The 24,302-nt window shown below is 33.9% G+C and overlaps 2 protein-coding genes across 2 annotated transcripts; one reads left to right on the top strand and one right to left on the bottom strand.

Moving 5' to 3' along the window:
• Window positions 1–1,846: 1,846 nt before the first annotated feature.
• Window positions 1,847–10,423, bottom strand: LOC115705584 (uncharacterized). The gene is made up of 5 exons (XM_030632956.2): window positions 7,264–10,423; window positions 6,239–6,882; window positions 5,786–5,995; window positions 5,477–5,694; window positions 1,847–5,362 (listed from the first exon to the last, which is right to left on the bottom strand). Exons 1-5 carry the CDS (start codon window positions 9,524–9,526, stop codon window positions 5,320–5,322), a joined length of 3,378 nt encoding a protein of 1,125 aa, XP_030488816.2. The 5' UTR covers window positions 9,527–10,423; the 3' UTR covers window positions 1,847–5,319.
• Window positions 2,413–4,846, top strand: LOC115705585 (phosphatidylinositol 4-kinase gamma 4). Its single transcript, XM_030632957.2, has 2 exons — window positions 2,413–3,780; window positions 4,174–4,846. Exons 1-2 carry the CDS (start codon window positions 2,413–2,415, stop codon window positions 4,558–4,560), a joined length of 1,755 nt encoding a protein of 584 aa, XP_030488817.1. The 3' UTR covers window positions 4,561–4,846.
• Window positions 10,424–24,302: the final 13,879 nt, after the last annotated feature.

Here is a 24,302-nt window from a genome sequence, read left to right as displayed (position 1 = left end):
AGAAAATATAAAGTGTAGTTAGTGGGATTTGAACCTTTACCCTCTAACTTATTTACCAACTACCTTAACCATTACACCAAGGTTACTTTTATGCTTATAAATATCATCTTTTAATACAAATATATGTTGTAACTAATTAAAATATACATTTTTTTCTCGATTTTTTTTTTCAGGGGGGGCAACTGCCCCCCCTCGCTACAATGTGGGTCCGCCCCTGAAGGTAGTGGAAGCTGATGATTTATAATTATTAATTTACTTTGAACAATAAACATATTATAATTATTATTATTATGAACAAAAGGAAGCTGATAATTACATGTTAAATAAATTGAATAATAAAAAAAGAATAAAATAAATAATAATTAAGTATTAAAAGTAGAGAGAAAAAATATCTATGTAAACCATATATCACAATCGCTAATTTTATTATTTCTATTGTAATTAATTACATACAATTCATTCATAGTATTAGTGGGGGGCAGCTATGGAGGTTTGGAGTTGGAGCCATGTTGTGGACCTTGTGTAGAGCCTCCTTCATTTTTTAATGGTTAATTTTAATTTATAGTAATCATCATTCATTTTGTTTTTGTACTAAAAAAACAAGCAAAGGAAAATAATATCTAGATAGATGCTCTTTTTAATAATTACACATATATTGAACACTCTCTTACTACAAATATTGATTAAATTACCTCAAAACAATCTTTGACTGAACCTCCATTTCATATAAGCCACATGTAACGGACACTAATTTTTTATTTGAAAGGGACGGACACTAAAATTGACAATCATAATTTATTATTAGTACATGGTTATGTCATTAAAACAAATTTCACTTTTTTAATATCTTTCGGCCAAAGTTATTTTATCATAGTAAAAATACAAATTGAACCGACAAACATATAAATCATAGAATAATGTGACTTATTTTGTTTTAGTAAGTTTGTTAAAGATTTTTATTTAATTTTATTTAATTTTATTGTTTCTGTGATTGTTTATGTATTAAATTATGTTTTTTAAATTTTAATATCTACTAAATCATGCCCCTTAAACTTTGATATGTACTAAGTATCTTGAACTTTCATCTATGTTAGATTTTTTTTATTAAATTAGACAAAAATTCTTAAATTCAACAATCTCAATAGTTCATGGATATTTTTAACGATCTTAAAAGTTTTGTTAAAGACTTTTGTCTAATTTCATTCAATTTTACTATTTCAGTGATTGTTTATGTACTAAATTATGCTTTTCAAACTTTAATATCTACCAAATCAGGCCTCTTAAGCTTTGATATTAAATCATGTACCTTTAATTTTTATCTATATTAGACTTTTTTTTTATTAAAATTGAACAAAAATTCTTAAATTCAACAATCTCAATAGTTCAAGGACATTTTTAACGACCTTAAAAGTTAAGGAGACAATATAAAATTTAGCCATAGAATAATTCCGTTACTTTAATAATTTTTTCCAATTTTTTTTCTTTTAACATCTTTTCCAATATGTTATTATATTTTTATAAGTGATTAGTGAGCCCTGAGCTGTCCACCTACCAAGAAAAGTCATATTACAGAAACTTTTTACAAAAATAACAAATTCTCCACATCATACATAGTACATATCCTCTTATAATAACTCGTCTTTTACTCCACGTGTCAGCATGCGGTTGGACAAGGTACGCAATGATGAGTCATAACATTTTAATTAATTAACAACTTGGAGAACAAACCAAGAGTGTAACGTGTCAAAAATGCACAACAGTCATAGCTGTTCTAAATTACCAAAAGAGACATTGAAAATACAAACATTCATCATCAAAACGAAACTTCCTCGTAAAAGTCAAGCTCCTCCTACGCGTTAACAATATCTTCCTTTGTTCAAATCTTCTTTTCTCTCTCGACAATTTTTCTGTAATTTCACCCAAAAAAACTAACAAGAAAAAGAAAGAAAGAAAGAAAGAAAATTTGCAGTTGTTGAAGCTTTTGCCAAGATTGATTATTGAGCTTTGATTAAGCTCCATCTCTCAAGTCTCATTATTTTGGTAAGAATTTCAATTTTCTTGGAGTCTGATCATTTTGTGCCAAGGCTTCGTAACCCTTTTCGTTTTTACTTTTTCTCATTTAGAAAATTAAAAAAAAAAAATTGGGGTATTGGGTTTTGCTTATTGGCCATGGTTGTTGTCTAGGGTGTGAGATTGCTTTTGTAGAGATTTCTCCTTTGGTGGGCTTGGGGTTTCGATTCTTCGCTAAATTGGGTTTGGGGGTTTCTTCGATCATCTGGTTTTATTGATCAGGTGGTCTCTTTAGGATTTAAAAATGTATGTATTCTTGTAATATTTGTGGGTTTTGGAGGTTGTGAGTTGGGTTTTTCGAAAGCTGTGAAAAATCTCGACTCTTCTTGAGCTGAAAGGAAAATGTCTTCGGCCGGTATAGCTGCGCTTAGTCCACTTTGCAATGAGCCTTTAATTTCTAATAACATTTTCCGAGCTCTGGCTGATTTGGTCTCCAGCGAGTCCATTTTGATATATCTCTCAGTTTCGGGATCTATTATCCCAATGAGTGTTTTGGAGTCTGATTCTATTGAGTCAGTGAAGCTCAGGATTCAATCCTATAAAGGGTTTGTGGTCAAGAACCAGAAGTTGGTTTGTGGAGGCCGGGAGCTGGCTCGTAGCAATTCGCTGCTCCGGGAGTATGGTGTTGGAGATGGAAATGTATTGCATTTGGTTCTTAAGCTTTCGGATCTTCAGGTCATCAAAGTTCGAACTACTTCAGGTAAAGAGTATACTTTTCATGTGGAACGTGGTAGAGATGTTAGGTATGTTAAACAAAAGATTGCGAAGAAAGGGAAGGAATTTGTTGATCTTGAGGAGCAAGAAGTTGTTTGCAACGGGGAGCAACTTGAGGATCAGAGACTTATCGATGATATCAGCAAACATAATGATGCTGTTATTCATTTGTTGGTTAGGAAATCTGCAAAAGTTCGTACTAGACCAGTCGAGAAGAATTTTGAACTGTCTATTGTGGCATCTGATTTGACTGATGTGGGAAGCAATGGAGTTGATGGGAAAGTCAATAAGATGCAACATGATGTTGGGAAAGTGCTTTTGCCTAGGAAGCCTTCTTACAAGGAACCTATGTTGGAGCCTTTTATTGTGAACCACAAGATTAAATTGCCCTCAGCCATAAAGGACATGATTAATGCTTCACTTAATGGATTAAGTAGCGGGAATCATCCAGTCAGGTCTTTAGAGGGTACAGGAGGAGCATATTTTATGCTGGATTCATCAGGGAAAAAGTATATTTCTGTGTTCAAACCAATGGATGAAGAGCCCATGGCTGTAAATAATCCTAGGGGACTTCCATTGTCGTTAGACGGAGAAGGGTTAAAGAAAGGAACAAGAGTTGGAGAGGGAGCATTGAGAGAAGTTGCAGCATACCTTTTGGATCATCCAATGAATGGCCACCGCTCGTTCATTGGTGATAAAGAGGGCTTTGCTGGTGTCCCGCCCACATTTCTCGTCAAGTGCTTTCACAAAGAGTTCAACCATTCTGGTGATATGACTGCCAAGCTTGGATCACTGCAGAAATTCATGGACAATAATGGAAGTTGTGAGGATATGGGCCCTGGATCTTTCCCTGTTAAGGAAGTACAGAAAATCTCTGTGTTAGATATTAGGTTGGCCAATGCTGACAGACATTCTGGAAATATATTGCTAAGCAAAGGAGAAGATGGCAAGACTGTGCTGATTCCAATTGATCATGGGTACTGCTTGCCTGAAAGTGTAAGTACTCGACTCCTTTAATTCATCGCTGATGCCTGATTGAGCTGAAATTTAGTTTATATTATGCTTTTGTCTTATTTTATGTTCCCCTATCAATCATTCAATTATTTGTCATGGTTGGTTGTCATTTTTTAACAAAAAATTAAAATTTAATCTCTTTATTTTGCTTGTAGTATCAAACTTATGCCATACTGAATTATAATCTTGATAAGACTTCAAAAAACTATTGAGTGTAAACTTCAGCTTTGGTTGGATAATGGTTAAGAAACTTCAATTTTTTTGTTTTTTGTGATCTGAATGTTTTGCTCAATTCAAGCGATGGAATTCCTAATTATTCACGTTTATGTGGATTGATAATTCAAGATTCTAATGTTGATTTTTTTTTTCCTGCAGTTTGAAGAGTGTACATTTGACTGGCTTTATTGGCCACAAGCTCGTGTACCGTACTCTGATGAGGTAGTTGATTACATTAATTCGCTGGACGCAGACGAGGATATCGCAATTCTGAAGTTCCATGGATGGGAGTTGTCCCCCGAATGTGCTCGTACTCTTTGCATCTCCACTATGCTCTTGAAGAAGGGAGTTCAGAAAGGTCTCACCCCCTTTGAAATCGGAAGCATAATGTGCAGAAAAACCTTGAATACAGAATCCATTATGGAGGAGATTGTCCAAGAAGCAAAGGATTCTGTGCTCCCTGGAACAAGTGAAGCTGCATTCCTTGAGGCTGTCTCTCAAATCATGGATGGCCGCCTTCATGAAATTGTTAAGTCAACTTCTTGATAGTGGCAATTCATTAAAAAAATAAATAAAAAAAAAGTAAATTCATGTTTAGGGTAATTGTACATGTTTGTGTATGGCAGTTTGACAACAGGATATTTTGTCCATACAATTTCGTAAAGGATTTTTTCATTTCTTTTATTTCCTTCCCTTCCCTTCGTAATTCTTTCCTTGGCCATTACTACAATGTCTTTGATTGAGTTAACTGTTAGGTCTTTGGTTCATGACTGAAAGTATTTCCCAGTTTGTATGTATGACAGATATAAATATATGGCTTTCCTTTTCATCATTATGTAGGGTTCAGTTTACTGTAGATAAACCAAGTGTCTTGAGAGAGATATTGTATGTGATATTAACAAGAATTCCTGCTGCAGGAATGAGATGATGACCAGTGCTCCACTGATAAAAGTTGGTTATTACTATATGCCCAGTTTTCCTTTTCAATGCCATCTTTTTCTCAATCTAATATTAGCAAGATTTTAACTTGCATTTTTTCAATACCCGGATCTGGAAACATCTGGATGGAAATAATATTACATAGGTTTATTTCCTTACATTTTCAAATAATTCCAACATACCATCTAAGATACACAAGAACGGCTATACCTCACAGAATCTACAAATAAGGGGAGAGTTGAACTGTTGAAGATTCCCACAAGTTATTTTGAGGAAGCCTCCATATTGTCAGCTTAATCCACAAGCATCAAAATTGTCCTACACGGCTAATGAATGCTTAAAGTAGTAATGCATAACGTATCATCTTCATTTCTTCCCACGTTTCTTTAGCTTTCTTTTTGATCTTTTCCTGAAAAAGAGGAGAAATCAAGGCATAAAAATCTTCTCTAAACCTGAACTCCCAATGAAAACAGTATTATAAAAATAAACAAGTCAATTTTCTCTACCGGGACTAAGAAAATACCTCTTAGTGGGTTTGGTCTTGAAACCAAATACACCCTTCATCAATGAGCTTATATCTACAGAGCGCTCTTTCATAATCATATCATGGTACATTTTGCTTCCAATCTCTACAATTTGTTCCTCTACCTCTTCAAGTGGTTGATCCACATTAAGTTGAAGCTCTCCTTTCCTTATGACAGTAACGTTAAAACCGTTCTCTTTGGCTTCTCGAAAAGTGTCCTGTGGAAGAATGAAAGAGGGTAGATAAAGAATCCCAAAAACTAGTAAGTAATTTCATGGTGGAAACTGGAAACAGATTAAAAGTTTTCACCTTGGGTGGTCGGGCAACAACAAAGGCATTCCCATTTCCTAGTATTTCCATTTGAGCTTGGATTATGTAACAAAGATTTTTGCAATCATTAGCATCTTCAAAGGAAATCACATGATGTGGTTTTGGTTCCAATTCAAGATCAGTAGCCATCTCCAGTGAATAAAACCCTATCCTTTGTTCACCATCTTCAACTGTGTACAACTCAATGCACTGAAAAGATAAACAGGAAAGATGGCAATTTATTGACTGATCTCAATTCTCTGTGAAACATTCTTAAAACAAAGCTTGAAATCAAAATCTAATACAAGATATGGCCAGGAAACCTTAAAGTGGTAAAGAGAACAACAATATTGAACTTCATGTCAATTGCCAAAATATGTAAGCAAGAAAATTGCGAGGTTCAGCTCAATAGCAGATAAGTCAAAGCAAAGGATAAACATAGTTCTTACTTACCAGTACATATGGAAGATCTAACCACCACAAGTAATCTTCTTCTTTGTCGTCTGCATATTCACTATATTTGCTCACAACAGCTTGTGGTCCAAACAATTCCATCTCTCTTTTAAGCTTGGTGAGTTTCTTTTCCATGAATTCCTTATTCTTCTCAGGCAATTTCTCCATAAGATCACCAGCTTCCTGAATTTCTTTCTCAGTGATCCATCGATCCAGATCCTTCCCCACGTCTCTCATTATGGATTTAACTTCTGGATCTGCCTCTGCATTATAGGATTCCAGAAACCCACGAGACCATTTCTTGGTGTGTTGCCAAAACTCCTTCCCTGATTTCTTCCCAGCTTTTAAGGAACCATCGCTGCCTTCTATAATTGTCTTGGACCTTTCTTGATCCTTATTTAATCTCTTTTTTGGATCATTAAATGCTGAAGAAGTGGCACTTTTCGCAACTGGTGGAGATTCACTTGATTTCTGAAGCGAGCTCTGCTCGTCCTTCTTCACATTGAATGAAAGTCCAGTATTTTCAGCAAGAATTGCTTCCCTTAGTTCAGATAAGTTATTGGAGAAATCATGACTTATTTCCAGAGGAGGACCTTTCCAACGAGGTATTACTTTTTCTGGTGGATCATATATGCTAATACCATCTGAGAGGAAAACAATGAAACCTGTAAGTACACCTACTTTAAAAATGCTATCTTTACTAGATAGACCTGCTTCTTCTTATCATTTTGCTTCACAACTCTTTTGACCATCCCCACAAAGGATAAGTCCAACTAAACTCCTAGGTGCAAAAGTAGGGAGTTATAGTATGATAATTACTTTGGCTGTTTCAACAATCACAAGGGGTTGCTGAAAGTGGATTAATCTATTACTTTTATATCCCATCCTAGAGCTTCAATTAGATGAACTGACTAAATATTTTTGTATTGGGAATAAATAATTAAATATTTATACAATTTATATGTTGAAATTGAGAAAAGATTAGATCACTAGAAAGAAATCACAGAAACAAAACAACCAACTACCTGCTCCGTAATCAAGATTTTCAATGTTTGCGTGGAGATATTCATGCAGTTTCAACAGCTTTTCGTTCTCTCTGTCAAATTTCTTTTCAAGACCCTTGAAAAATGCATCCTTGTCTTTTGCGTCCATCTTGTAAAATGGATCTTTCCCTGATAACTCATTGTCTCGAACTTGAAAAACAATTTCTGCAAGACTTTCATCTTCCATCCATTCAAGTTCACTTTCATCTCCAATAGAACCAAGCACTGAGGAAGGATTCAAACTTGATGGCTGATCCTTCTTTTCCCTTGCAACCATGTAATTATCTCTAAAGCTAACACCAATCTTCTTTGCAATATGTTCATTAAAATTCTTCTCATTCCAGTTTTCCACATTTGCAGATTGTTCTCTTTCTGATTTCCTGTCATCACCTTCATGATCCAAGGAAATTCGATGCTCTGAAAAATCATTTTCTCCTTGCTTAATTTCACCAAATTCCTTATTATTCCCTACACCAGAATCTTCAGAGGCACTTGTCATAGCAGAAGAATCTGATTTTACATCTGAAATGACTGTAGTAAATAATTTTTCTGTGCCAAAATCCTCCACTCTATTACATTCCAACTGCTTATCATGCTTTGGAAGAGCAGCACTTTCTTGAACAGCCTTAACCTCTGACTCTTGTTTTGACTCTTGCTTGTTACCTTTTTCAGAAAGATACTCCCTGGCTTCTTTCACTGACCTTATGATTCGTGGTTTCACTAGAGCAGAACTTTCTCTAGAACCAGGTGGTTCATCAAAGGTAGCATTATCAAGAGTCTCATTGTCTTTTAGATTCTCGCTTGTCATTTTCCTGACATCTGAACTTTCTGCACTCGATGCAACATTCCTGTCCCTGGTAAAAGCTTCATCAAGTACCAGCTTAGTGTCATCATCACAACTTTGTTGAGTATCTTCATTCAGATGTTGGTTAAGTAAACTAATCTCCTTCTCTTTATATTCTTCACCCTCCTTGGTTCCATTGTAACTTTCTGTACTCTTCACCCTAGTTTCCACTCTATCCTTTTTAATCAACTGTCTCTCTTTATCTTCAGTTTCCCGGGCATGTTTGGCCATTTTTCTGATTTCCTGAATTTTGTTATCAAACTCCATAGATTTAGCAGCAGCTGAGGTAACAGATTTCGAATCAAGTACAGTCAAATTTTCACTCTGTGATTTCGCTTTTGCAATACTTTTCATTAGTTCTTGCTTATCAAGCTTAGGCTTGTCAATGGAAAACATTGGTGGTTCCTTTAAAGGTTGAATAACTTCCACACCACCTATGTTCAACACCTCCTTCTCCTTTCTTGCTTTTATCTTCCTCCTCATCATTTCCTTTTCAAATTCTGTGAGTTTCACCTCTTTATCATCCCCAAAACTAAACAATTGCTTCACTGCCCAAACAGCAACTAAACCATACAAGACCATGGTACCAACTCTAGGGAGCTCTTTTATAAACTGAGGACTAACACTAAAGCTCTGAATTGCCTTAAAGAAATTAGACTCACCACCTTCAATAACAAACTTAGCCACCGAACTGTTCCTTGGGATAACATTTTCCCCACTCTCCATCTCTCTAGCTAAATTCTCTGCCTGCAAAATTTTCAATTTCGTCTCTGTCGAGTTTTCTAAATCCTCTTTCTCTACCCGGCTTCTCCTCAATATTTCATCCTCATGAACAGAAACCCGTTCAACATTCCCATCGGGATTAAGAAAGACTGTAAAAACTGGCCCTGACCCAATGCCCCAATACTCACTATCTTTCTTATGCTGCTCAGCCCAATTCTCCAATTTCGCCAACAGAGCAGATTCACCAACAAGTTTCGACTTTGATTCGTTTTCGATAACCCAATTACTAGATACGCTCTCTTCAACACTGTCACCTCTTATTTCTTCATTTGTGTTCTCTGTGTCCCCAAAATTAGGAAATGATTTTTCATTTTGAATATCAGAACGGGGAATCACACGATGACGTACCTGTTGATCCTCAATAAGCTTCTTCCTCAGCGAGTTGCGGCGGCTCGTCGTTCGACCGAAGTGGGAGAAAACTGGGAAGTTTCTTCTACGATCACTTAAGGGTAGAAGATATATTGACAAAGATGAGTTCTTGTGGAATATGGAGGTGGGTACGTTGTAGACAATTTGGTTATGTTTTCTCCGAAATTTAGTTGGAAATTTGGAAGTGAAATTGGAACTTAGAAATGAAGTTGTAAGCTTGGTAGGAGGTGAAGGTTTGAGAACCTCCATGGACGAAGGCAGAGTGAGGTAGCTTCACTCGAGATTTTGGAGGGGTTTATGACGGAGTTGCAATGCAAGACAATCACATCTGAAGCTTCACATGGTTTTGAAACCATTGGATTAAAAACTAAATCTTTAATCCAATTCATTCATTATACAAATGTCAAGCCATTAACATTTTTCTTTTAAAACAGATTATTATTAATATATATTTATTAGTTGTCGATTTTTTCGAGCAAATGCTATTCATCGATTTTGAATCCATGGTATGGAGACTCTTTACATTCTACTTTGCACTTTCTAGTTAATTTTTGTTTTTAAAAAAAAAGAACGACAAGTTCATTAAACAGCGGAAAGATAGTCGAGAATCACAGGGAGATTCCCTCCCCTTGCACCAAGCATTTTGACTAGACAATCTAGCTCTCTTTGCTAACTCATCAACAAAACCATTACTTGTGCGCCTAATATAAAAGAAACTACATGTTTTAAATAACTTAATTGAGTCTAAAATAACTAAAGAAACATTCAGAAAACTCCAATCTGGTGGGCATTTTCTTGCTGCGAAAGCCTCGACCACCACCTTAGCATCCGAAAGGACATGAATTTCCTCCCAACCACGCTGTGTTGCATGTTGCAGGGCCATCAATAAGGCAGAGGCTTCTGCTTCCATGGCCGAACCCACCTTGCTATGACAAGAGGACTGAAACTAGTTGCCTGACTCAGTGTCAATAAGAACAACACCTAGACCAGCCTCTTCCCCACACCAGGATGCATCTGTCATAATCACATAACGGCATGGGCTAACAATACCTCGTTGCATGATGTAAGTCAAGGCTGTCTTAGTCTCTGTATCCCAGAATTCCTTAAAACTTGAAGATAACTTATGCACCAAAACGTTTATGTTTTCAGATTTCCCATGTATTCTAACAAAGTTTCTCTGTTGCCAAATAAGAGAGAATACACAACCAGCATAGACCAACATATGATTTCTTGGATTTTCTAAAATTGAGATTAGATTTTCCAATACCTGGGCCATGTTCGCTCCCGGGATTGAGTGTATCATCCAAGGCTCAGGACCCGCAAACCAAATCCCACGGGCAAAAGTGCAGTCTTTGAACAAGTGGTTGTTTGTTTCCTCAAAATCATGGCAGAAAGGACAAGCTTTATAACTAAGGAAATGGAGATTGAATTTGAGAGGAAGGGCGTTATTAAGCACTCTCCACAACATCAGAGCAATTCTTGGATGTATTTTACAATTCCAAATCCATTTCCATAAGTCAGTTTTGTCTCCGAACCTATGTTGTTGGTCCTCCACATACGCTGCTTTCACAGAGAATTCTCCGCTTTTTTTTTTACTTCCAAATCAGAGTATCTCCACTTGAGGCTGGCAACCAAGGAATAGACATGATTTTTCTACCCTCTATCACCCCAAACACAGAGATAATCGCTCCCTCACTCCACTCAGTACCAATGAAGATGTTAGCCACAGATTTCAGGTGTTGATTAGTTTCTTTAATTCTCGCCATTAGATTCTTGAATTCACTGAAGCTAAGCCACGGGATCCATGGTTGACACCAAATATCAATAGACGCTCCACTGCTAGCAAGAGTGCAAGAACCGTTGTATAAAATATTCTTTGTTTCCACCAAGTTCTTCCACATAAATGAATCACTTCCTCTCTGTTTAACAGCCCAAAAGCTATCTTTGTTGCAATATTTCATTAAAAGGCAGTTTACCCAAAGTTTTTGTTCCCCCTTTGCAAGATACTAACAGAGTTTCGCCAACAAGGCTCTGTTCATGTCTTCAAAGCGCCTAAATCCCAATCCTCCAGAACTTTTTGGTTGGCACAAGTAGTCCCAGGATTTAGTAGCCAAGAATCTATTTTTATCCAGATTTCCTAGCCACCAATATTTCTCACCAGAGCATCCATTTCTCGACAGGTTGCTAAAGGAATTTTCCTTGTTGACATAGCATAAATAGGTATTGAACCAACTACACTTTTGATAAGGACTCTTCTACCAGCATAGGAGAGTAATTTCATCTTCCAACCTTCCAAGCGAGATTGTAATTTCTCTTTAAGAAAATTGTAGTCTTCCTTTTTTCTTCGCTTGAAAACAAAGGGATTTCCCAAGTATCTTTCCTCTCCTACAGTTTGGTGAACAACCAACTGATTTAAGATGGATGTCCTTCTTTGCTCATTGATGTTGTTGGAGAATAAGATGCTTGATTTAGCTTTGCTACAGGTCTGTCCTGACCATTGTTCGTAGGTCGAGATACACCTCAGCAACTCATTTGCTTCCGCCTCATTAGCCCGAGAGAATAGTATTGTATAATCTGCAAACATCAGATGTGAGATTGGAGGAGCCTCTCTTGATATCTTAATCCCATGAATTAGCTTTAACTCTTCTGATTTGAGAATCAGTTTCGACAAAACCTCCTGACAAAGAAGGAACAAGAAGGGAGATACAGGGTCTCCTTGTCTTAGTCCTCTTTAAGGATAAAACTTCTTGAGAGGGCTTCCATTCAACAACACTGAGTAAGAAACACTCTGAACACACTCCATTAAAAGTCTCACATTGAAATCGTTGAAACCATTTGCAATAAGAACTCTTTCCAGGAAACTCCATTCCATTTTGTCATATGCTTTGTGCATGTCGAGTTTTACCGCCATCAGTCCTCCCTTACCTTTTCTTGATTGTGTGAACAATTTCTTGAGTTAGAATGGATGCTTCAACAATCCATCTCCTAGGGATAAAGGCAGATTGGTATGGAGAAATTAACCTCTCCATCAAGGGTCTCAGTCTATTAGACAAGATCTTTGCTATGATCTTATAGACGAAGTTACATAGGCTAATCGGTCTAAATTGCTCCATTTTCGTAGAATTTTCAACTTTGGGGATGAGGAAAGTAAACGAATAATTCAATTTTGGATTCAGTCTCCCTGATTGAAAAAACTCACGAACTGCCGAACATACATCCTTTCCCACTATATCCCAATATCTCCTATAAAAGCAGCCTGATAGTCCATCAGGGCCAGGGGCTTTTAGGGGATGGAGTTCAAACACAACTTCTCGTATTTCTTGAAAGGTAGGGCATTCCGCAAAACTTATATTATCACCTTCGTTAAGCTTGTTGACAAACATATCATCAAAGGAGTCGGGAATGCAGGGAATGTCGAACTTAAAAAGGTTACCAAAGTAGTTATTGATAATACATGTCAAGTGCTTCTTATCCTCCCATTTCTTCCCTTCAGTATCAAAGAGTTCCACGATTTGATTTCTCCTTCTCCGAATCATGGCTGATGCGTGAAAGAACCTTAAATTCCTATCCCCAAGTTTCAACCAAATCTCCCTTGACTTTTTGTCGCCACATATTTTCCTTAAACTTCCACATTTCTTCGAGCTTTTCTTGGATCAGTCCCTCTTCCACACAAGCTGTATTGGATATAGGCAAATTCTGAATATGCGCTAATTTATCCTCAAGCAAACGTATAGTGTTGTCCCAGTCCTCAGAATTAGTCTTCCTCCACTTCATCAAGGCCCGACACGTGCTGTCAATGTTACTAATAATTCTACAAGCTGCATCCGCAGTGCTATTGTTCCAGGCCAGGGCCACTGTTTCACCACACTTAGCATCCCCAGACCAGGCCTCATAGAATTGGAAAGGAATATGGCCAGAGGGCCTGATCATAAGAGTATCTAAGATGATTGGTGCATGGTCAGAGACCGTGATAGGGAGGTTGAGGACCCCCGCTTTAGGAAAATCAGCGATCCAATCATGGGAACCAATGACTCTGTCCAACCGTTCTCGGGTAAGTCCTCCATTAAATCTCTTATTGTGCCATGTCTAGTTAATTTAGTGACAATTATTATCTATTTAACAAGATTTAATTTTATTTAATAACTAATTATAATATTGTACTTTTATTATAACTATGTTATTTTCACTAATTTATTCAAATAATTTTTAATTTATTAAAAATTAAATATTTTAAAGAAAATAAATTATAATAAAAATAAATAAATAAATATGCACAATATACATATAAGTTTTTATTGTTACATAATTTTGTTAATTCATCTTAATTAAAAAAATAAAGCTTTTTAAAAAATTTAAAACACTTCACATAAGTATACTATATATATAAAAAAATATGTATGTAAAATTAGATTGCTGATTATTTTTAGTGCAAGTTGAATATATAATATGTACAAAATTAATATATACATATTTACATATAAGTTATAACTTATTTTTTATTTTTATTTTTTTAGAAAATATATTTATATCATCTATCAATAGCAGTACATGAGAAAAGAAATATTATTATCTATAATATTCTTAAATTGGTGACATGTATAGGTATTAATTTATAATTTAACTAGAGAACTAAACTGCGTTTTACGCGGTGTTGCCAAACTTTTGTAAATTTTTGTAAATTTGATTTTTTAACTAATTGTGATATAATCAAAAATAGAGTAATTTGCGGCATAAATACTTAAGTTTAACTTTCAGTTGCAAATAAATACCTAAGTTTAATTTTTAGCGGTAATAATACCTAAGTTATAATTTTGGAGATATCTAGTTAAATAAATTACCACATGGCAATCCCTGATTGGTCCAAGTCATTAAATTTCTATTATTTAAAAAAAAATTAGTTCAAATATACCAATAAAAAAGTGACACGTGGATATAATGGCTTAATATTTAACGGTTAGGTACCTACCGAGTTTCAGAAATATAACTTAGGTATTATTATCGCCAAAAATTAAACTTAGGTATTTATTTGCAACTGAGAGTTAAACTTAGGTATTTATGCCGCAAATTACTCATCGAAAAAATAACATTTTGATGTGTATTTTTTAAACAAAGTAAGATTTTTCAAGTTATTAGAAACATAATTTGGTATTTTCAAAATAGTAAATGATAAGTTTATAAGTTTAATAAACTTAGCTTGTGATTGATGGTGTAATATTTTTCATTTAAAAGATTATTTTCTTCTTTTTTTCTAAAAAAAAAAAATAGATAAAGTAGTTGAGAGGCGACTCAAACAAAAAAAAAAAAACATGAATCTTTATTATAGATAAATAGTTGAATAATTTATTTAATTTTTATATAAAATTATAGTTTGATAAAAATTAACAATATAAAGGAATTTTAATGAAAGATTAGAAGTATAAAATAGTAAAACTAAAAAAATATAAAATATAAATAGAAAAAATAAACAATTTAAGAGAAATATAGATATTATTGCTACCTGATCTCTTTTTATTAAAACAAAAATAGACTAGATTTTGAGTATTTATTTAAGAACATTATAATTAAAATTTATATAAAAAAATAAAATTATATCTTAAATAATGTGCTATTTCAATAAAAAATAATTAATAAGTATAAATATTAAATTTTGGCCTTTTACTTTTATAAGTATGATAAATATATAATTTCATGTATCATAATTTTATTTACTACCTACTACTACTTGTGCAATTAATAATTTAATAACTCTTTTAATTTTTTATGAATCATTTGTTAAAAAAAATGATTTATAGGATTTCGTCTCACCTTTGTTTAAACTTTTCTTTTTATATATATATATATATATATATAGATATTAGATAGATGTTACGTGTCAAGTCACATATGTTAATTTTATTTTAGTTTTTAGTTTTTTTTAATATCATAATTTTAAAACTAATAATATTCAATGTAGTGATAATCATTAAAATTTAAAAGCATAATAGTGATTTAAATAAAAATAAAAAAAAAAAACTATTATACTATGTAATAGTAATTAAAAAAAATTATTATTCGTCCTAAATTTAGCTTTGGAATTAATAAAAATACTCATCTGATTAAACTATCAAAACATTTAATTTAATTTAAAATAATATTTAAAATTTAACTAATTCTAAATATCAAAATTTGAAAATAATTTTTAATAAAAAAAATAAATAATATGAACAAATTTATTATTAATTGCAACACTTTAGGTGGATTAATTTGTTATTTTTTATATTTTTTAAAAAAAGTCACCCAATAATTTCTCATAAACCAAGAATTCTGTTATATAGTCACATTTTATATAAAATAAAATGCATAAATAAAATAATTCAATCAAACTAATTAATTTTTCAAAGATGAACGATAAAAAAATATTACTGGAAGTGTAAAATATATATGAGAAAATATTAAGAAATATTCTTCAAAGATTATTAAAAATAAGAAGTATAATTAAATTTTTAAATAAATGATAAATAAAATAATTAAATCAAATTAATATATCATTAAGAAAAATTAAACTTATCTTTGTTTTAAAGATGAAAAATATAAAACTATCACTCATACTTATTTAAGTACTAGAAGAAAATTACGTGCAAGGCATGTATACTTAGTTTTATGTTAGGTACTTTTTAATTTAATTAAAAATGATACAATAAATAATTATATAATTTAATTTATTATTATAGTCTAAGTGTATTTTTTTTTTTAATAAAGTTTTTTTTTTTTTTTGAAAGAAGTGTTCTTTATTAAATCGAGCAATCGCTCTCAAGGGTAGACATCAACTCCATAGGAACACTATTAATAGAAAACTTGCGTTCAGCTAGAGAAATAGAGTACCGGGCAACAAAATGCGCAACACAATTTGCAGAACGCTTAACAAACAAAAGCGAAACATTAAACAAACTCTCAAGAATTTTCTTGCAATCTTCCACCACTGAACCGAAAGAAGAAACAAACACCTCTGCACTACGAATGGCTTCTGCACAAACGAGGATATCTGTCTCGACAATGGCCTGAGTGAAGGAGTGATTTTTCAGCCAACTCAAAGCTTCCCGTATGCCCATTACTTCGGCCAAATCAGGAGAAACACTGCCAGGTTTCATACCAGCAAAGGCAGCAATCAAAGTACCCTTGGTATTTCGGACAACACACCCAAAACCGTGCTTTGAAGAGCGTTCAAAAATGGCTGTATCGACGTTGAGTTTGATACCTATACTCGGCTTTAACCAAAGCTCTGAACCATCTCCATCTTTGAGAGGAGACAACAAGGGAATATTACCCTTTCCTTGAGCTTTGTAACGTCCCCGCTTCAAGCCTCCGAAGGATACGCACGGTATACATACAGAAGACTGAAAAAGATCCCTCTCACTATTATGTAAGTGTTAGTTTTAATTTTCTTGGTATTGCCATTAATAGTTTTATATGTGATACATAGATTTTTGTTAAAATATGGTTCCTAGAATTAGTGCCTCATCTGTAGTGGGTGCTTAGAGAAATTAAGAGTATAGTACCTGTTATGATTGATTACACTTTTTATGAAGAATATGAATAGGTTTTATTTTTCTTTATTGTCTTGAATTGAAACTAGGAAGGACAGTGTTCCTTTCTTGAAAATTTAGAATAAATTATATTAGGAATTCATAAGACTTTGTTTGATAAATAGAATATTACTAGTTAAGCTTGACAACATTAAGTTTAGATATATTCATGGAATCTTCTCTCCCTATAATTGAACTCTTTTGTTTCTATTAAATTAACCTTTCTTGTAAGAGCTCACACATGAAACTAGAAGATCAGTTAGAATCAATGTGAAAAGAACGACCAATAGAGGTGGCGGCTAAGGATGTGTGTTCCGCTGACCCACAGATGGTTGATGTTCTAGAAAACCCAATAATAGTTAAGGCTAACGATCTAATAGAGGTATTGGAAGGACTACGAGCATGACTAAGACAATTTGTGGAAGAGTTTTCACAGGCTCAGCAAAATATCACCAACACTAGTAGTGGAACTTGAAGCACATAATGAAATGTACCAATAGCCAACTAAGTACCGACGCATATATTTTCACCTATCTATGAATGGTTGAAGAAGCGGTCTCTACACCTAGCCATGAATGGAAGCCCAACATATAGGAAGTAGGGATGACTTAGAATAGTAGACGTTATACCAGACTGGGATAGTATAATTTACGAAACCTACTTATTAAGAAGGATGAAATAATAGATCTTTAAGGAGAAGGTACTATCTTGTTGGATATTCTATAAGTTACACACTCTTAAGTTAGATGGTAAGAAGTATGAGTACTGTATGCAAAGACATTGGAGATAAGTATGTTATAGAAATGAGTCGTGAGAGGACGATGCCATCATATAGAAAGGAGTGTAGTGTCTTGAATAGAATCCAAAATGAGAAGTTAGAAAGAGACATGATAAAATTACTAGAGGTAATAACTTATGAAGGTATCTTAAACACTAAGAGATAAGCAGAGCATCAACAAATATTAGATTACCGAAGGAAAGTTGTAAACTTTAAACTCAAGGTCATCTACTTGGTGGAGGAGATAATAGAGAAAAATGTGCATGGCTTCGACAGAGACATTTTCAAAGGAGAAAGACAAAAAAAGGTCCAGGCACGGCTAACAATTTGGGTACAACATGAATGAGAGACAACTAAGAGGGTGACTACTCGGAATTGATCACAACTACACAACTAAGAGATTGTGGATGCAGCTTTGTGGCGGGTGTACAACAAACAACTATAGAGAGTAGATCGCAAATTCAAAACTTGAGAAAGAGGAGGAATTAGCATTCAAGGGTGACATCCCTAGATTCCAAATACTCACTGATGCAACAACAATGGTGTGGAGTATAGCTCAATGAGAAAATGTTAGGAAAGCCTCACTTAGAGACAGGAGAAAAGTGAGACACAATTAGGACCAAAGTAACATATATTGAAGAATGTCATGGCATGTCAAGGACTATACAAGTTTTTGATAAGTGTTGGGATTAGAAAATACACTCATGCAACATAAAGGAATTCAAGGCACAACGTAAGCAAAGGATACTACAATCCAATTACGACTTATATTATGGGCAATAGTATAAGTATGTTGGAGTGTCATCTAATGAGAAACTAAGAGGAAAACTCACAAAGTCCAACCCTGCTGAAAAGAGATGGTGTTTCTAGGCCCTATAGTGCCCGAGAAGAAAATGACTATGGATTTGTCAAAAGCTAAAATTGTTAAGAGCAAAAAAAAAAAAAAGGAAAAATATTAGATATTTTTCTCAATCTAAAAAGCCAGTAATAGAGATCTTTGGAAGGACTCTCTCAAGCTGACAATAACTAACTTATTGCACACTACTAAGTCTTGTCCAATTGAAAGTGCAAAGTTAGAAGAAGAAAAAAAACAAGATAGGTATTGATAATTTGGTGGCGTTTGGATGTAAAATGAGACGCTTGAATAAATTATTGACTTGTGCTTAAAGGTAGTATGGGAAGTAAGAATAAAAATTCCTGACTAAGGAATTATAAATAGTGAGTCTCCAGTAATAAATCAAATACAAGTAGGGGTATAGGAGGTATAATAGTGATGGACAGAGTAAGGTCTGTTCGGCATAGTTTGCAAATTATATATATAGTATCCTTACCCTGATAACTTGGATGATCAATACATTATGAGATTGGTATGGTTGACTTATTGTTAAAAGTCAACAAATAATAAATAGTTGGGCTACGATAAGCTATAGTAGGATTGAACTTATTTTAAAGGGGTTATTAGTGTGCTTTCTATGTTTTAATACATATATGTTATAGTCTTAAGTAAATAATCAGTATTGGAATGTATGTTTAAGAGATTTGGAAGATTTAGAGGTACAATTAAGAAGTTGAGATATTTTTTTTTTGGTGAATTAAAGAAGGCTACAATATATATAGGATATGAATATGGCTGGAATAATCAATGCTATGATAAGTATGAAGTTATGTGATACCTCAGATGGCTGGTATATTAGAAGAAGCAATCATTGACATAACTATCAGAATCTATCGGCATTACAGATTTAAACTTCATCACTATATCGATGTAATACCAAAGTAGATAAAAGTTAGTATAGAAAACTAGCTAATCTCATAATCAAGTCAACTTGATTGAAGGGGGTAATGGAGGACCAAGCACCATAAGAGAGATTAGCAAAGAAAATACAATAGAGTGATACAAAAATCAGACAACAAAAGGATCCAAAGACGATTATCTTGGAAAATGGGAAGTCATGACAAGTGCAACGAATGCATGGATAAAGGAAATTAAGAAGTGAACGTTAGACAAAAAGGTGGTCGGATAGATAGTTAAATATTTATACATAGAAGACCTTTTAAAGAGATTCCATGTTTATTTCCAAGTGCCATGGAAAAAGTATCTATCGATGAGTAACAACTATGAAACTGCAAGAATGACACCGTAGCTTTACAGTGGAAAAAAAAAAAGACAGAGAGAGAGTAAGATTTTAGTCTGTAATAACATTCAACGAGAGAATGGGAATAATTAAAGAGAAGTTTGCATAAGATCTTTTACCCTACTCTTTGTGTTTGTTATTTTGTATTGTTTAATGTGTTCTCAAGTGACATGTAAGGATGTTCATTTAGAGAATAAATACTGTGACTCTAAATGGCATGTAAGGATGCTCATAGAAGAATAAATAATTTCATTCTTAATGGCATGTAAGGATGGTCATAAGAGAAAGAAAAACTTTTCATATATTACGAGCATGTTATTGCAAAACTTATGTACTCAAAGCATGTATATGTAAGTTATTATGATGGAGTATATTTTGGTATTTAAAGTAATGTATAGAGAAATAATAATACTTAATTAAGTTGTGTATATTTTATGTGTTATGGATTGACCGATAAGACATAGGTTAAATGCATGTTTATTGGGTCCATATATATATGGTAGATAATGAGGTAATGCAGTAAGTGGTGAAAGACATGACGACTCAACACCCCGAGTGTTGGTAAGTTAAATTTCGAGGACGAAATTTCTTTTAAGGAGGGTAGAATGTAATATCCAGATTAAAATAGTATTTAATTTTTTATTTTTATTTTTTTTTGGATATTAATTGAGCGAGGATAATTATCTTGTTTCTTTGTGTTGTTAGTGAGTTGATATTATTGCTTAGAGTAGTTGTACCAATTTTCTAGAGAGAGTTAAAGTTGTATTAACTACGAAAGTAAAATATTATGGTATTTTTACAGAGTAAGTAATCGTTTAATTAAAGCCCAATATGAAGGTCCATTAGGGTTTTATAATATATTTAGTGAGTTTAATTAATTAATGTTAAAAATTCGTAGGTTTGGATAAATTCGCAGGATTAAAAACTGTTTTACTAAAATGATCATATCTGGAGTTCTAGAGCTCGGATTGAGGTGATTTCAGTGGCGTTGGAAAGATAATTTAAAGATCTATAAATTTTGTAGAAATAACTATATCAGAATTCGTAATTTTTCTAGGTGAAAACTAAGCCCTAAAGTTACGAGATTGAGAGCTTACAATTTAAATTTAAAAGTTAGATATTTGTTTATTTAATAATTTATCATATTATTATTGTTATTATGTTAATATTATTATTATTCATAAAACTAAAGCTAATAAGAGTCAGAATAGTATAGGTTTCATTAACCCTAAAATTATATTGTTCTATTCTTCCCACCTATCTGAGCAAGACTAACCCTAAAAATTTTTAAGTCATCTTTCCATTACATCCTTAGCCAAATCTATACCACTCTTCACTCTCATCTTTGATCACCATCATCTTATGTCTATCGATCCAAGTAGCTTGATGTATTTGAGGTAAGAAACTCTACATTTACTTATTTATTGATCACAATAGGAGAATTTTCGTAGGTCTCCTTTTCTTATTTTTCAGAATGAAACATGTCTCAGTAAAACTGTCATATCTCTTTAAATACTCATCTGATTCTCGCAATCTTGGTGTCTATAGAAAGCTTATTAAATTTCCTATAATTCTTATGAAGAAAGGTTTTACTGAATCGAAATTTATCTATGTCAAAAATTAGTATTTTTACGCTGTTTGTTGTAAATCGTTTTTCATATTTTCTATATAAGTTGTTTCAGTAAAATCCGAATATCTCTCTGAATAATGATCCGATTCTAGCGATCTTGGTACTGTTGAAGAGATAATTCAATTTTCCAAATGTTTTATGAAGAAACCATTCACTAATTATTGATTATTCTAAGTCAAAATTATTGTTTTATTGCTGTAGTTCGAAATCCATTTGTTTCAGGATTTCTAGAAAACTGTTTCGGTATAATATCTATATCTCTTACGTTATAACTCCAATTTTAAAGATTTTAGTGTCATTAGAGAGGGAATTTGATTTTCTAAAACTTTTATGAAGAGAGTATTCTCTGATTTGGAATATTTCAGTATCAAAACTTTGTATTTCCGATGTCTCCTGTGATTCGTTACTCCATATTCCTTCTCAGAAATAGTTTCAGTAAAACTATCATAACTCCCTCAGTTTTAATCCATTTTTAATGATCTATATATCGTTGGAAAGATAATTGAATTTCCTATAATTTTTATGAAGGAAACTTTTACTGAATTTGTGTAGTTATTGGTCAAAAATAGTATTCTTTCTGCTGTACTGTAAGAGTGTGAATTTTAATGTTAGGGCCTTGACCCATGTGTTATTATAGGTAGTAGTGACGAGATAACAAGTTTAAGCAGCGGGATTTGAGGTAAGGAAATTAGATAGTTTTGTATGTGTTTGTCTGCATAAATTTAAATTCTTTATGTATTGAAATATGACTTATGATTTGTTTTTATGAATATGTATATGGTACTGAGAATGTGTGGTATGGACACAATATGACTTTGCGAATTGATACATAGATTATGGTTGTATGACTTGTATATGTTGTATGTTGTATTTGTATGTTTCAGGTTGTGTGTTGTATGATGTATTTGTATGTTGCATGTTATATGTTGTATGTTGTATGCTAACGTCTCAGGTAAAGTGGGGGACCATGGTGGGGTATGATACGGGATAAGGCTGTTGAATGTAGAGATACCCTACCCTGCATTTTACTGAGTCGTGTATGAGATTGTTATGGTGGGTATGATACAGTGATGTTACTGTTGAATATAGAGATACCCTATCCTATAACAATGGTAGTAGGGCTGCATAGGCCCATGTTATTATATGGGCAGATTAGGCCCAGGATATTGTAGGGTCAGGCTAGGCCCGGGTTATGTAAGTAATGGCTATGATATGCCAATGTTGTGATAATGTTATTATTATCTATAGTATTGATATGATTATGTTATGAGTATGATATTGGAGTTATGATCTCTGTATATGTGTACGGTGTGAACAAATAGTATAGACTTGTATGATAAAGGTTTCCATATGTACAGTTATTTGGTTATAGTTATAAAAGAGCATGTATGATATTGCTAAAACTTAATAAATACATTAATGGTATGTGTGATATTATATGGTATTGTTTGATAAGCATTTCCTTACTGAGCTTTTAGCTCACCCCCCTTACTTTCCCCCTACAGGTATTAGACAGGGAAGTATGTATAGTGAGCGGGGTCGGTTACCCGTACGTATACTGTGAGCGGCTACGGGCGGACAAACGATCTAGAACGCCAGTGGTGCCTTAGTTTTATTTTAAGCAGTTGATAAATCTAACACAGTGGAAATGCATTATTTAAAATTATTTACTTACTGTATCTTGTTTTACAAATGAAGGATCCTTCTCTGTTGCATTTTGATTTTTTTTAAAATCCACTGTTGTATTTAAATTATTTTTTTTATCTTTTCAAATTATGCATGAAAATAGTATTTTTGTAAAATAAGGCAAAATATCGGGGCGTTACAAGCTTTCAACCATTGATGAAGACTCGAATTAGCAAATGTAACCACGTCCTTCACGCTACGGGATCGCTGCTGCCATATGAGATCGTTTCGAGCACACCACAGGGCCCAGCACACCATCACAACCCTGCTGTGTAGATCAGCTTGCAGGCGACTAAATGAATTGTTTAGCCACTGTCTGAGAGAAGGAGCTTCTCGGTTTGCAGCAGCCAAACCAGCTAACTCCCAGCAAGCCCAGGCGAAGTTGCAGGAAACCAGAATGTGCAATTCAGTTTCAGCGAACACTCCACACATGGGACAAGTATTTTCGACCAAAACCTTCTTTATACACAGATTAACTTTGGTGGCGAGACAATTAGAAGCCGCCCTCCAAACAAGATCTTTAGCTTTGGGAGGCGCTTTTAGTGACCATAAAATCTTCCAACTATCATTTGATTCTGACAAACCCAGCGGATGTTTCAGAGTTTGGAGCAGATTATATGCATTTCGAACTGAGTAGAAACCATTCTTCTCTGCAACCCAATACCAGGTGTCTGCACCAGCCGAACTTAAGGGAATTCCAAGAATAATAGCTGCATCTTCAGGAGAAAATAAATCCCTCAGCACATCAACATCCCAGCTTCTATTATTTACTTGGAAAAGGCTATTAACAATGAAATGCTCAAGGCCCGGCACAACAGGAATTAGAGTGGCTCGATCAACAATGGGAAGCCACGGATCTGATGTAATTTGCACGGACAAACCCCCACCAGTCCTTTTCCTCAAGCCCACTTTAACAACATCCCTTGCAGCAAAGATACTACTCCAAACAAAACTTGGATTTGACCCAAGCTCCGCAGATAGATAATCACCTTGTGGATAATATCTCGCTTTATAGACTTTTCCAACCATGGAATCATGTCGAAACAATAATCTCCAACCTTGCTTACCAAGCATAGCAAGATTGAAATCCCTCAAACATCGAAAGCCCATGCCACCTTCAAACTTATGTTTTGTCATTCTATCCCAATTCATCCAGATGATACCACTTCCATTACCAGAAGAGTTGTTAGATTTCCACCAAAAACTAGCCATCATCTTCTCAAGTTCTTTGCAG

This window comes from Cannabis sativa, chromosome 1, assembly GCF_029168945.1.
Source record: "Cannabis sativa cultivar Pink pepper isolate KNU-18-1 chromosome 1, ASM2916894v1, whole genome shotgun sequence".
Classification (NCBI taxonomy): Eukaryota; Viridiplantae; Streptophyta; class Magnoliopsida; order Rosales; family Cannabaceae; genus Cannabis; species Cannabis sativa.
Note: the sequence above shows the minus strand (reverse complement) of the source record. Positions and strands in the feature narration are given on the sequence as shown.

Excerpts from the sequence above, each read along its gene's own strand:
- LOC115705585 (XM_030632957.2), top strand. The coding sequence starts at position 2,413 with ATGTCTTCGGCCGGTATAGCTGCGCTTAGTCCACTTTGCAATGAGCCT. Across the intron at positions 3,781-4,173 it reads GGTACTGCTTGCCTGAAAGT|TTTGAAGAGTGTACATTTGA; the intron begins GTAAGTACTCGA and ends TTTTTCCTGCAG.
- LOC115705584 (XM_030632956.2), bottom strand. The coding sequence starts at position 9,526 with ATGGAGGTTCTCAAACCTTCACCTCCTACCAAGCTTACAACTTCATTT. Across the intron at positions 5,996-6,238 it reads TAGATCTTCCATATGTACTG|TGCATTGAGTTGTACACAGT; the intron begins GTAAGTAAGAAC and ends TTATCTTTTCAG. Across the intron at positions 5,363-5,476 it reads AAGACCAAACCCACTAAGAG|GAAAAGATCAAAAAGAAAGC; the intron begins GTATTTTCTTAG and ends CCTCTTTTTCAG.